This window comes from Lonchura striata, chromosome 5, assembly GCF_050655825.1.
Source record: "Lonchura striata isolate lonStrDom1 chromosome 5, ASM5065582v1, whole genome shotgun sequence".
Taxonomy (NCBI): domain Eukaryota; kingdom Metazoa; phylum Chordata; class Aves; order Passeriformes; family Estrildidae; genus Lonchura; species Lonchura striata.
Genome location: NC_140707.1, coordinates 59951763 through 59965541, shown reverse-complemented (window position 1 = coordinate 59965541; position 13779 = coordinate 59951763). Strand labels below are relative to the sequence as shown.

Genomic DNA, 13779 nt, shown 5'->3' with positions numbered 1-13779 from the left:
CCCTTTCTGCTCAACCACCTTTGCAGTTACTGTAAATTCTGAGGGAGGTGGAGTGTAAGCATAATGCAGGATTTTAAAAGTGAAACCTTTCTCTACCATGAACGTGTATTATAAATTAGAATGCTGACCTGATTTTATTATATTTCGTATTATACTTTGCTAGTTGCACCTTATGTAGTGTCTATGAAGTAAGGTGTCAGCTGAGTTTCCAGAAAATTTTGTCATTTTTCAGTAGTTCACAGTACCCCAAAGATGCACAAATGTGTCACCATATGAAATTAAATATTTACATCTCTAAGTCCGTAGGAGTGTTATTTTAAGCCTCATTAGAAGAACTAAATCATATTTATATCAGTATTGCTTTACTACAGTTATCATACAAATCACCAAGAAGAAAAATGTGGAGCAGTTTAAAATTTCCCTTAAAACTAGGAGAAGTTGCTTTTTCTTTTTTAGTGTAATTGATTTCCTTTATTTTCTTAAAGGGGATTACGGACACAGCCCAAACCATCTATGAGACTGCTGCTCGTGAGCATGAGAACAGAGGAGTCACTGGAGCGGTGGGAGGAGTCCTCCGCCAAATCCCACCAACTGTGGTGAAACCTTTCATTGTTGCAACAGAGGCAACCTCAAATGTTCTGGGTGGAATGAGAAACCAGATCAGGCCAGATGTGCGTCAAGAAGAATCTCAGAAGTGGCGCCTTGGGGAGGACTGAGATTGTAAATCTGGCTCAGCAGGCAGGTAGCAAGGCTGGAAATGCAGAAGAATGTCCTGTTGGCAGCTTTAGATGGAGCTCACTTTGTTTTGTCATGTTCCTCTCAGGAGCAAATGAGGTGTTCCAGCTGTTCCTAGCAAAACATCCAACCAAAAATATTTATGAAGTGAAAAGCAAATTGGTACGTGTTTATAATGCGTGTTACCAATACATCTGGTAGATAGTGCCAAACATAGTGAAGCATGCGCTGCCAACTCAGAGACATGCTTGCTCTGTTCCATTCACCATATTTTTCTTGGTAGATCTGACATCTGAAGCAGTAGCCTGTATGGTGAAGCTAAGTGGATTTTAAAGAGGTTTTCTGAGCATAGGTCAAAGAACTGCCTTCTATAAGGGCTCTGCAGATACTCTTCACTGACTAAAGGATAAAAGCTTTCATTATGGACATGAGACATGAGGCTGTTTAATATGGAAGCAAATAAGATGATACTGTTTAATGGTCATAAACATCGCTTTTAACGTGGCACTTAACAGCAAGGACAAGCTTGATTACCATTCAGAGTTTAGATTCAGTGTCAATACATCTATGAACAGAATTTGTTCCTAAATACTAAATACCTACTTTTGTGGGTTTTTGAAGAATCTGAATGTTGCAGAAATGTTCTGTTGTGTTGCACTTTAAAGGATATGGCCTGTATATTGTGCTTTTTTTATAGTGTGAATAAAATGTAATGTGCATTATCCTTTATGTGGTTTAGAAGCTTATACAAATTATTGAAAAGAGCATCATTTGATGATGATCCTACAGAAAAGTGTCTTAAATTTATTTAAACTTATTATATGTAAAAACTTTTTTTGTCTACTGTTACACTAATTACAATGCTAAAAATACCTACTCTTCAGGAAAACGGTTAATTCTAATTGTCACCAACAGTTTTTTGTAAGAATGAAAAATCATAAGTAAAAACAAATTATAATGTCATAGTTAGAAGGCTATACAGACTTTATTTTAGTAATCTGCTTTTATTTAAAGTTCGTATTGTTGTAAAGTTGCTGCTCTCACAAGATATTCTTAATTTAGATTGTGTGTCATCGGTTATTTGATAGTGAATATTTGGAGTCCTTTAATTGAAACTGGGAATGGGTGAGAGGTTTTTAAAAAAGGACAGCAAAACTTCAAAAATAAGTTGGTACTGACATTTACCATTTAGTAGGTGACATGCATCTCTACAGAGCTTTACTAAGCACCTGACATTGCACCATTTTGGGGCAGTTGAAAGTCTTGGCGATAGATGTGCAATAATGAACTTTTTGTTGTCTTGTATTAGCAAAAACTGGAGAATAAAAAGATTCTTTTGAATACAAAAGTACTTATTTTGAATTTCAGTAGATTAAATGACTAGCCAGTATGTAAGTTTGTCATAGTTCTGTGCTAGTCAAAAGTGGAAATCCTGCCCATATGCCATGTGGAAAATCCCCACTGAAAGGGATGCTATTGACCAGACTTTAGTCTCAAAGGGTGATGAGGAAGTATTTTCACTCCTTTTTCAATTAACCTGCCTCTAGCAGAAAGTTTGCTGATGGGCCTTAAGGGACAAGCAGGAGTATATGAAGGAAAAAAAAAAAAATTGCTGCTTGTTCACACTGATACTATACTAGGTATTCCTGAACACCAAAGAATCTGGCTGGACAGTAAATGTTTTGAAAATGTCCCCTCTGTTGGAAAGACTTCTGCAGTCTGCTTTATTTTTCATAAAACAAAGCTCCAGAAATTCCTGCATAGGGTGACAGGTGAATTTATGAAGTTGCGTTTCAATTCACTGGAATCGTTGAAGTTGTGGTACACTGTGAAGACCTGGTTATTTCAAGTAAATGACTTGCTGCAAGCAGGAGGAGATGCTTTTGAGAGGAAAAATATCTGCAGATTTAATAACCTAAAATATTTTCTGATGTAAAAATACTTGCTGTGCATACTTCAGTAATTAGAGAGCTCTGCTTTAGTGAGAGCTCAAAGCCATGAGCATTTTGCACAGGAATGAGTTTCCATGTTTGCAATGTGGCACCTCCTGAATGCCTTCTCAAGAAGTGGTGGTGAATCAATGCAAGTAAGTAGCAATGCACCTTTTTCATTGGGAATTAGTATATTAGTAATGAACTAGTACTAGTAAATAGCTAATCAACTTCATCCACTTAATTAAAATACACTGCAGTAGCATAAATCCGCATATTTTCTGCCTTTCAGACACTGTTGAAAAGAAGCAGCATTTCAGTGTTCATTTCTTTTTCAATTCTGTCAAGATCTCATTGTATTGCAAGGTAATTAGAATATATTTTTATATGAGGGCATGATGTCAAGGTAAAAAATTTTTATAGCGTGTCTCTCATTGTTAACAATACAGATTGTACAAATTTATTAAACGTCACTTTTCACTATGTAAACCCTCTCATTTCCTGCTTGCACTTTATTGAAGCTTTTCAGTGAAACTGATTCTAATTATTTTTTCAACATTTTATTTTGGAAATGTTTTTCTAATTTTTGGGTATATGTTCTGCATTGTTGCAGTGTTTGAAATTTATAAAACCCTAAATCACAAAACTTATCAAACTAGTCTTTACATTAAGATTAGTTTGCAGAATGTGTCTTGTAGGGCTTGACTTGTGTTTTAAATCAAAAAGTATCATGTATGAGAAGGGATTCATCAGATGCTCTGCTCAATACTGCAAGAGTTTTCAAGCACTTAAAAAATAAACAAAATGAGATTAGACTTTGGACATATTTCCTGGAAACGGGAGCCTATGGATCACATTACTGTATTTTCCATTAGCACAAGGAGATTGTAAAGAATATTCTTGTACTTGAATTTTCCACTGAAATCAGTTGCTATAGATATGGGCATTTTTCATATTTGTAGAGGCTTTAAACTGGCATAGACAATGTTCTAATTCTCTCCAAACACTCTAACACTACTACTGCTATTCCTGTTACTTGCTCAGCATCTTCCTAATAGAACTGTCATCCTGGGTTTTATTAAATATCCAGGTGTTTCAAATAATACATTGATAAGTGGCCTGGAAGTACCTGAAAAACAGACAGCCATCTTTTGTAAAACAAACCATTCTTGCTAAGAATCTTAGGAGTGACTGAGAGCAGCAAATCATCACATCGATGCAAAGGCAGCTTCCATGTTCTTTCCACTATCTCTTCTAAATCCCGCAGGTTTTTAGCAGTTCAGTGTGCCCTATGTGTACTTGCCTAATGAACAGCATTGTCAGTGACTCCCTGGATAATCCCTGTGAGTTCATCTGTGCTTAAGGCACGTGTCTGCTTCTGTTTGCTCACTAAGTGGTTGATTGTGAACATCCATTGCTTGCTTTCATTAACTGTTCCTTAATTGAGTTGCCAAGAAAGGTTTCTTAATAAACCAAAAAGCTATTCAGTGGTTATGAACAAGGCACTCTTACCAAACATTAAAACCTGCACCTGCAAATGTGATACTGATTTTCCTTTGAACACTGAAATGTATGCATTTTGTAAAACAATGAAATCCAAGAATTTGTTACATCCGAATCTTTTAAGTACCCTAAATGCCCCTGCAGGGTAAGTCAAAATGTGTGGGTATGTATGTCAGTTTGGATCTTAGCATGCACAGTTCTTCAGTCTCCAGGCCTCATGATTTGAGCTTCTGACAACTGTTTTAAGTTGCTCTACATGCTGAATCTTGTTTACAATTAAATATTAGATACTTACAAGTCAAATACATAAATACAAATCATGCATTTGTACTGGATTTCTTAACTGTAAGGGAGCTCAGACAGAAACACAGCAATTTGTGTATATGTTTGTGTATATTTTTTACATTTTTGCACTTATGGTAGTTTTGTGGTATTGTTTGTATATAGTTTGCTAGTGTAAAGAATATAATCTCATGAAATAGAAACCACTGTTGAAGGGAATTGACTATTTCAACTTGAGTTATTTTGCTTAAAGTTCTTGTCCCCTCAGTATGTCCTTGAGAATTATTTTTAACCATAATTTGTATGGCACCAAAAGTATATATTTTGGCCTATTAAAATGCTGAAAGGCCTGAGTGCAAATAGGTTGTCTGTTAAATACATTTAATGGAAAATCCCCCCCCCCAAATTTGTAACAATGCAAAAATAAATATCTTAATTTGTTCCTTGAGTTGGTTTTCTCTACCTTTGAATATAACCGACACAGAAAACAGTCTCTCAAAGTACCAGAATTAACTGTTAAAGCTAAGAATTGTACCTAAAAAACCAAAAGTTCCACTGACTCAAAAAGAGAAAGTTTTAAAATTACACAGAGGATAAAAGGTGGGAAATTAATTAAGCTGACTCAATATAACCTGAAACCACTTCTGTTGTACATCAACAAAGATCTCTTTACCTGAATGATCAGATTTTGTCTCCCATAAACCTGTTGCTGCATTTAATTATTAAGAATGTATTTTTTATCTTTGCTTTTAGTGGAGGCTTGTCACACCCCAAGAGAGGCTTTTAAAGCATCATCAGCTTCCAAACCTTGTGAAGAATGCAAAATAATTAAATCGCTTTAGGATTCTTCTCTCATGCCCACTTCATGGGTGTTTAGTTACAAGCATCTGAAAAGAAATCTTAGAGTTCTGAGTACCAGGCAATATTGAATTCTGGTGCTAGTGCCAGATCCCTGAATAATGTGAGAGGTGGAAACAATTTTCTGCTGTGTTTTGTAATGATGCTATAATCGGGGGTGAGGGGTGGTCGCTGTATAAGGCTGGGTCACTTTTCTGGCAAAGAGTGACCCTCCATTTAAGAGGGGAGCTGACTCCCATCCTGTGTAGCTTCTCTTCCCCCAACCCTTTTTGTTCAACAAGACCTCATGGTGGATTAAAGGAAAGTATCTGGGTTCTTCATCTCTTTGCAATACTAGGGTATACCAGGGATAATCCTGATGTCTGCAGGTTAGCCCCTAGATGAGCAGAAGACACTTAGGACACTCCAACTACCTGAGAATTTATGGAAAGCCACAGGGAAGTCATACTAACCCAGAGCAACATGAGCTGGTATCCTTGATCTCTATTCCTAGTTGAGGATGAACCAGGCTCAAGTGTTGTTTTATTCTCCCATTAACGAATTTTGTTAGCAACATTTGAAACGTTGTATTAAATAGTGAGGTATTTTCTGCCAATTTGTATTTCTGGGAAATAGTATCTTAAACCATCTCTATTAACAGAGATTATAAAAGTAATAAAACTGTCTTTTTGTAACAGGTAATTGAGGTTTCAGAGCTATTTCATCCTGAAATAGAGTGATTAGATGAAAGTAGAACTTAGTGAAGGGTATCAGTGAATATTCATAGCCCTACAGGCAAGTAAACAGTTCAAGCTTCTTAGGTGTTTGCTGTGAGGATTTGAGAAATATCTGTAGTATAGTTCTGTTTTCAGGCTTTTATTTGTGTTTCTAATTACTTGCTCATTTGTTGATTTTTTTCTTTCTTAAGAGCACGAGTGTTAAATTTGGCTCTTGCAGGTTGAAGATTGAGGAGGGAAACCTCCAAGGAGGAAAAGAGATGTGAAACCATTAGAGCAGGAGGAAGGTTACCTCAGTTTTGGAGATATGGCACAGAATTCAGTAAGATGGAGCTTGGTTCACTGTAGCTCATGAGCACAAAAATGAAATAAGTAGGAGCTTTTTCCATTGAAACCTTTAACTTGTACCTTTAGACTTCAACACTTGGTTATTGTTTGGTTTTGAAGATTTGTTGGTGGCCCCAACAACTCCATGAATCTCCCAGGATGACTTTCTTTTTTTTCCTTCTTCTCCCTGATGAGTTTGGAAATGCTTCCTACTGTGTGTACAACAGTCTCAGGGAGACTTCAGATTGTGAGTTTGAGGATGTTTGCCAGTTCTGCACTGGCAGTCTTTGGCCAAATGGCAGGTGCAGGCACGGTGAGCTGAACCCCAGGAGGTGAAATGGCCCAGGGTATGCTCTGAGAGTGCTGATAAGGCCACAGCATGGGTTTATCTTTGCTGAGTATTGTACAGATCTGGATTCACTGCAGCTGAAGGAAAGATAGCACAGAGACCTGCAGTGATCAACAGAGACATCTGCAGAATACTTGGTACTGTGGATAGAAAAGTGATAGAAAAGCAGAGTATGCCATGAGAGGATGGCAAAAGTCGTGCTCAGTTTTATAAGCAGATTATTTATATCAATAGAAGTTTTAAAGTTACAATTTCCAGTATCATTTATCTCTTTAGTGATATTTAACAGATCTGAAACATCTCCTATTTTATTCAATAAAATAAAACGCTGCACCTTCTTTATGGCTTGTCTCTGTGTACTTAGTGCTAGAACTGTCTTTTAGGGCCCTAAAAGTATTTCTTTTATTTTAAAATATGTCTTTATTTTAGACATGAGGCATTGTTGCTTCAGTTCCAATTTCTCCTGACCTTTCAATTACTTTGTTGTAATAATATTTGCTCCTTTTCTTCTTTTCTTTGTCCTGTCTCTGAGTGCTTACTGTCCTCAGAACATCTGACAGGCCAAATGCAACAAATGTAAATGAGGGGGAGCAATTATATAAATTCTGTTAGAGAGTTCTCTTCTCTTTTACTTGATAACTGAATTCTCTTTACACCAGCCAAAAGTACTGTCCCAGGTCATGTCTTTTTGGTTTTGCTACTGTTCTTTCCTAAGAATTGTAACTTCTTGCCAAAAAGTTACAATTCTTAGGAAAGAATTTATTATTTTCCCAACCAGAGGTGATGCCCCTCCAGGTAAACTTGTCAATACAATGGAGTTTGACAATTCATTCAAAAAGAAAAATTACCTCTGAGTTTAAAAAGATCCATTGACGTGGGATTGTAAACTGGGCTCTGTCTCTTCACAATATCTCACAGGCACTGCAGCAATGACAGGAGGCAATTACAAGGGAGCATGTCCCACTACATTAACCATTAATGCTTCTACATCGTTGCCCTGAGCCTCTCGTATAATTTAATGTGAAGATCCACACTGACGTTAAGAGAGAAGGTTTTCAGATGCAATTTTCATCATAACCATCTTGCCTTGTTGTCCTCGACCTGAATTTTTACTGATGCTGCTTCCTATTAAGCGTGAAGCCCCAAGAATAGTTTTAACAGATATTTGTGAAGATGCAGAAAAGCAAGGAAGGTTGATGAATAAAGTTGAGCAATGTTGTTATTTCTGCCACCCCTGAGATTTGCTGGTAAGTGCTCTTGTCTTTGAATTTCTTGATCAATCCAGCTACTGCAGGAACATCCACTTGAATTTTAGCTTGCCATGCAGACAGGATAAAGAGACAATAGATTTTTCAGAGTAACATTGAATATCTGAGAAATGTTTGGGGTTTGTTTTTTTTTTTTTCTCACTACGCATTTTAGGGGTAGCTATTCAAACACGTTCGCTGGAGTCCTCTTTGTGCTGAGTAACAGCTCTTGATACTTGTTGCTTTTGCAAAACTCATCTCTGCAGCAAAGTTAATGTAGAGAGAGAGTGAGGTGAGTTCAGCTGCCTGAACAGAGCCTGCTAGCTGAGGAGGAAGCTGGGTGTAAGCATCCAGCCATCCTGAGGAACCACAGAGGTGTTTGTTTCTAAAGCACAATCTGTGTCTGTTCCTGTTTGTAGGAAAACAGAGCTTTTCTGAGCTTCCCCTGTATTTTAGGGAACCTACCCTGAGTGCTCTGCAGTGCACCTGGGGCAGGGCCATCAGGTGCAGGGCATGGCAGGCACTCAGCTTTCTCCTTCCTCTCTGTAACATGCTGATATCACCCCCTTTTCCCAAGGAGTTTCTGTTTCAGCCAATCTATGGTGTGTGCCAGAGAAAATCTTAACTGCCAGAGAATGCTAAGCAAAGCCAGCTTCTCAGTACATCTTGTTTTTACCACAAAATTCAAATTGGTTTTGTCCTGTTCTCGTTTTAAAAAATACATAAATCTGTCTTGATCTTGCATTGCACAATTAAATAAATGTGATGCTGGGACTCTGATTTTACACCAGTGTCCATGGAGGCAGGTGTCAGGCTGCTCCTAACTATTCCTGTAGTCTCAGCTGCTGAAAAATATTTTAGAAACCCATAGCAAAACTGAAAAACAAAAACTCTGTCCCTACCTATTTTTAGCAAGGCTTAAGTGAGAACTTGAGGAGAACTGAAAGAGAAGACTCCTTCAAATTCTTTACTGCTTGAAAATTGAAGGACCTGCTTAGAGTAAGGAAAAGAACTGGGAGCTTTCTGACAGAGTTTGGTTAGTCTCCAGGGTAACTTCCACATGACTGAGTCTGCTGTGCTGAAAGCTGTTTCCTTCTTCACATCACTTTTTTGTTTAAGACCAAGTCCACTGTGTTGTGTTCCAAGCAGCAAGAACTTACATTACTCCAACATGTAAAAATCCTGAATTTGTTTACAGAGTGTTTCCATAAATAGCAGCTGTCTCTATGGTGAAAAAAAGAAAAAAAAAAGAAAAAAAAGAAAAAAAAAAAAGGAATCGTATTTTTAGAATAGTTCTTGTTTAACAAAAATCAGCAAAAATGTTGTCTTTTATAAATCAAACTTCATCCCATATATCTATTGTGAGACAGAAGCTACTTGTGTAGAGGACAACTCATGAGTTCTAGTCACTCAGGACACAGTCCTGAGTGGATAATTACCACTGAGATCTATGGTTGATGCTAAGTTCAATTTTAGGTGTATTATATGTACGTCTAGCTGGGAAAAATTTACATCCATATTGGATTATAATTGTAATTATGATAATAATATTCCAGGAAGTCAAGATATGTATGAAAGAGAATTAGACATTGCAGCTTACGCAATGACAAAGAAAATGTCTTATAATGCTTATCAGTAATTTCCCCAAATTTTATTATTTTCAAAGGGGAAGTTTTTAGTTGTTCATAATGAAATGATGAGATTATGACTTCAGAAAAAACTGATCATAGTGACAGAAAACACAAACAAGGAAGTGGCTGCTACAGGAGAAAATTGTGTCTTAGTCATAGTCATTCACAGAGACCAGGGAAAGTCACAGCAAATTAAGTAGTGCTGTCTCCCAAGCCATTCCCAACTAAGTGATGTATCTTAATATAACCAAAGCTGCATTAATTACTGACAATAAATTAGCTTCTCTTTCAACAGAGGAAATGACTAAAGGCTTATTTAGAAAATATGTATATATCTACATGGCCTCTCAAGGAACAGTGATAATTGCTTTATATTGCAATGTTAAAAATAGTTAAATGCATTGTTTAGAATTAAGAGCCTCTGAAAACTGCACTAAGACTATTTGAGAACTGAAAATTGTATTACAGTCAAATAACTTGAATCATGATGGTGCAGTGTGACATTAACTTTGGGAGATGTTGCTCTCTCCAATAATGGAGCACATATCATGATGCAGTTTAGTGGCCTGACTCACACTCATATGGTGTGGTGCTGCTAAAAAGCTTGTGTGTCATTTGGACAGTTCAGGACATGTTTTCCCTTGGTAAATATATTTTTCACCAGAGGACACTCAGTCAAAGGGCAAAGATGGTGAGCAGGAGAAATAAGATGAAATATGGGGAAAATATTTCTCCTGCTTACCAGCTTTTGGTCTAGTCAAAAAACCACCTTGTTCTGTGGCCTTGATGTCAGAGTTGAGTTCTGCACTGAAGTTCCTACCCTGAAAAGACAATATTTCAGAAAGTTTGTGCTTTCTCTGGATACTTTTCAGTTCTTAATTTAAAAAGATGCTGCAGTTCACTTTTACCTAGCAAATGAGGAAATGGGGGTCGTTTTACAAATGTGAGGTTTTTGTTGAGATGCTATTCTGCTAGAAATAAATGTTATTGTCCACATCTATAACTGGCACAAACATATTAATAATGATGCATAGAAATACTTTTGAATTGATGATAAACCAGTTGTTTCCAGAAAAATATAATCTCTAAGAAAGAGGCAGGATCCATGATTTTACCTGAGAAGAAGAACAAGTTATATCTATGTAATTCCTGTGACATTGTACTGTATTTTTTTTTTTTTTAATGCATTACATTTAGGTCACAGAGTGGCTTTCTGTCCTTCACCCTTCTTTCCAGTAGCTACCTCATCCATGTCCTGCTTTGCTTCCTAAGCTGTGCCTGGATACCTGGTTTTGTTCTTACAAGGTGCATTAGAACTGGAACTGGATAATTAATGGGTTTTATCTGGACCACTTTCCTGATTCAGTTCATCACACATCTACACATCCCTCTGTCCTGCCTCAGCTAAAGGAGAAAGAACAAATGAGTGAAGAAAAATTTCATCTGGGTTAGGATAAACCAACAGAGTCCTTAAAAAAATATATGGGAAACTGTGGCCTCAGCAAAGATCAGTTATCTTTGTCTTAATTTTCTCTCTGGGAAAAATTAAAGAGTATTTACCAACTTGTAAGCAGACTGCCTATGAGCACTTGGATCTGTTGTTGTTATCTGTCATAGCAGGATATTACTTCTTATTGCTTTTGGTAATACAGTCTGACACTTGTTTATCAAACTCATTCTGTCTGTTAACCAAAGCACAATTAAAAAATCACTTTCCTCCTTTTCTTCTCTTTTTATGAAATGTAAGAGCTCTCATTATCTTGCTGTTCTCTGATTGTGAGCTTTACGAGTCAACACTGATATGCATGTGTTTATTTGTTCTAAAATATGTGAATTGGCCTTGACAAAAATCTTGCACAATAAGACCTCTTTTCTTAGTATTTCTTTTGCTACATTAATTTACTAGAAAAAGCCTTAATATTTAGCATCTTTCAACAATGCTTTTTATTCTGCCTGCATCTCCATTTGTGCTGGGATAAATGATACTCTGCTATCTCGGTGAGATTACATCAATGCAGTTTTTATGCCAATTGTGATAGTAGTCTAATTGGTCTAAATGTCAGATTCTGCCAGTAGCTCAGAGGGTAGTGTGGAGACTGGTAAAAACTCAATAATATTAAAATATATAACTTGCTTTGTCTACACCACAGGTAACTTAAAAAGTGCATCTTATGTGCTATTATTGTTTCTACATGACTAAACCACCAAACATTTAAATGTCCACAAAGCCTGACTGTGACTAATCTTGTCTAATGTTTAGATTTAGCAGAACAGATAAACAGGAGTCGGTCGAAGTTAGCAATACGTGTAAGTGGTTTTGTAATAAAGGAAAATGTCCTTAAGTGTTTGCTTGAAAACAGATTTCGATTTCTATACAAATAACTGAAATTCACAGCACTGTGTGGAGTGTGACACATTGAAGATCATGAACACTTTAAAGCAATGGATTCATCTTCTCAGATACCTGATTTTAGGAAGTGGCACTTCTGGCTCTTCACCAACATTCAGCCTAACAGATGATTTTCTAGGGTGTGTTTTTAAATCCCTCCAGGTTTTCACTGACAGCATGGTAAAGTGTTAGAGAACAACTTAGTTGCAGTGACTGTAGCTGGAATTAAACACCTTGAATTCCAGTTCTTCTGGAGAAGCAGTAATTCATTTCTACCAGGAGGGGCTGCTCAGCAACTGTTCCTTGATTGCAAAACAAGTCCAAGAATAAAAGCCTAGCTGGGCTCCAGATCTGTGTATGTCAGATGTTCACACATGATATTCACAGATGTGCCTCCCAAATTTCAGGCACCTCATAGGAAAGGTTCCTATCTGTGTGTGTGCATGTGCATTATCTCATCAAGCCTCATATGATGCTCTGAAACTTCAGTCATAGGGTAGAGTCTTTCACTCAACAATAGCAATGACTCTGATTTGGGTCTTCATCCTTCTGTGCCTCACCTTTCATTAATTTAAATAATAATAAAGCTCAATAATTTAACTTCTGTAGTATTGTTATTATAATAAATAAAATAGTATTTTTTAAATCCCCTTTTCATACCATTATGGCTTTTCTTATTATACTAACTGAGTAATTTGCAGTTTTGGCAGAGAAGAGGAAGTGAGAATTCAAAGCACTGCAATACTTCCAAAGAAATTCCATGCTGTTTTGGTTCACATTGCAAACCCCATGTACCAGAGTTAATCTTACTCTTGAAACACTGAAGGAAAAGCTGCCATAGACATCCATAACAGTGGTCTTTGAAATGTTGTCAGACTTCTTGGCTTTCTTAGATTTGTTCACAAAGTCTGCTCCAATATTTTTGGTCGTGCTCCAAAGCAACCTGAGCCTCCTCATCTGCCAGCCTGGACCAGCCAAGCTCCCTGCATGGCCACTTGCCCTTCAAAGCTGTTGATCATGACTGCAGCCAGCTCCTGGCAAGACAGGGACATTTCCTCAGCATCCAGGAGCAGATGTCCTCCCATATGGGTGGAGTTCTGCATCATCTCTGTCCGAGAACTTCTTTGGTAAAGGATTTCTAGCTGTACTCTTCAAAACAGAATACATTTGTTATCTTGCACTATTGTCTTGGTGTATGGCCCGGGGCAGCCACAGTGACTCCCTGTGATGTGTCTGCTCAGCTGGTATAAGGCAGCCACCTTCTGGAGGTGAGTGGAGACTGGGAAAGCTGTGCCTGCAGGCCATGGTCTGGTCTCTAATCAAGGATGGGGCAAATGGAAGAGAGAGATGGTGAGTTGGGAGGGCCAGGCAGGAAGGGATGTAGGTCAGTGGTGATTTTGGCACCTGTTGAACACAGCCTGTGTCACCTGGTGACCTGTGTCCTCCCTTGTGGCACAGAGGGGGGCAGTTGCTCTCTCCACTTTGTCCTACCCTGCTGCAGCTGTCAAATTCCTTCCTGCTTGATAGAGTCAGAGGTGCTAGAGCATTAGAAAAAAGGGTACTTGTAACACCCCGAAGCTCTTTGTATGTGCAGGTTTAGTGGTTGCTATTTGTCCACACACAGCAGGAAGGAATTTGACTTGCCAAGGTGTTAAACTTATGAACATGCTCTTGAGAGGAGATGATTTTGATTTACACTGCCAAAGCATATAAGGTAGGGGAGTCTTGTGTGTCCACACATCATGAGTTATAAAGAGGCAGTTCTGTTCATTCATTCATTGTCTTTAATTAATGCAAACTAGAACACAGTA

General features: G+C 37.6%; 1 protein-coding gene across 3 annotated transcripts in view; it reads left to right on the top strand.

The window, feature by feature from the left end:
• ATG2B (autophagy related 2B) overlaps window positions 1-4899 on the top strand; it is a 45159-nt gene extending 40260 nt beyond the window's left edge. For all 3 annotated transcript variants that reach the window (XM_085580686.1, XM_021549703.3, XM_085580685.1), the window contains exon 42: window positions 486-4899. In XM_085580686.1, the coding sequence (XP_085436812.1) occupies window positions 486-716 (231 nt within the window). In that variant the 3' untranslated portion in view covers window positions 717-4899. The remainder of the gene's footprint in view (window positions 1-485) is intronic.
• The last annotated feature ends 8880 nt before the right edge of the window (window positions 4900-13779 follow it).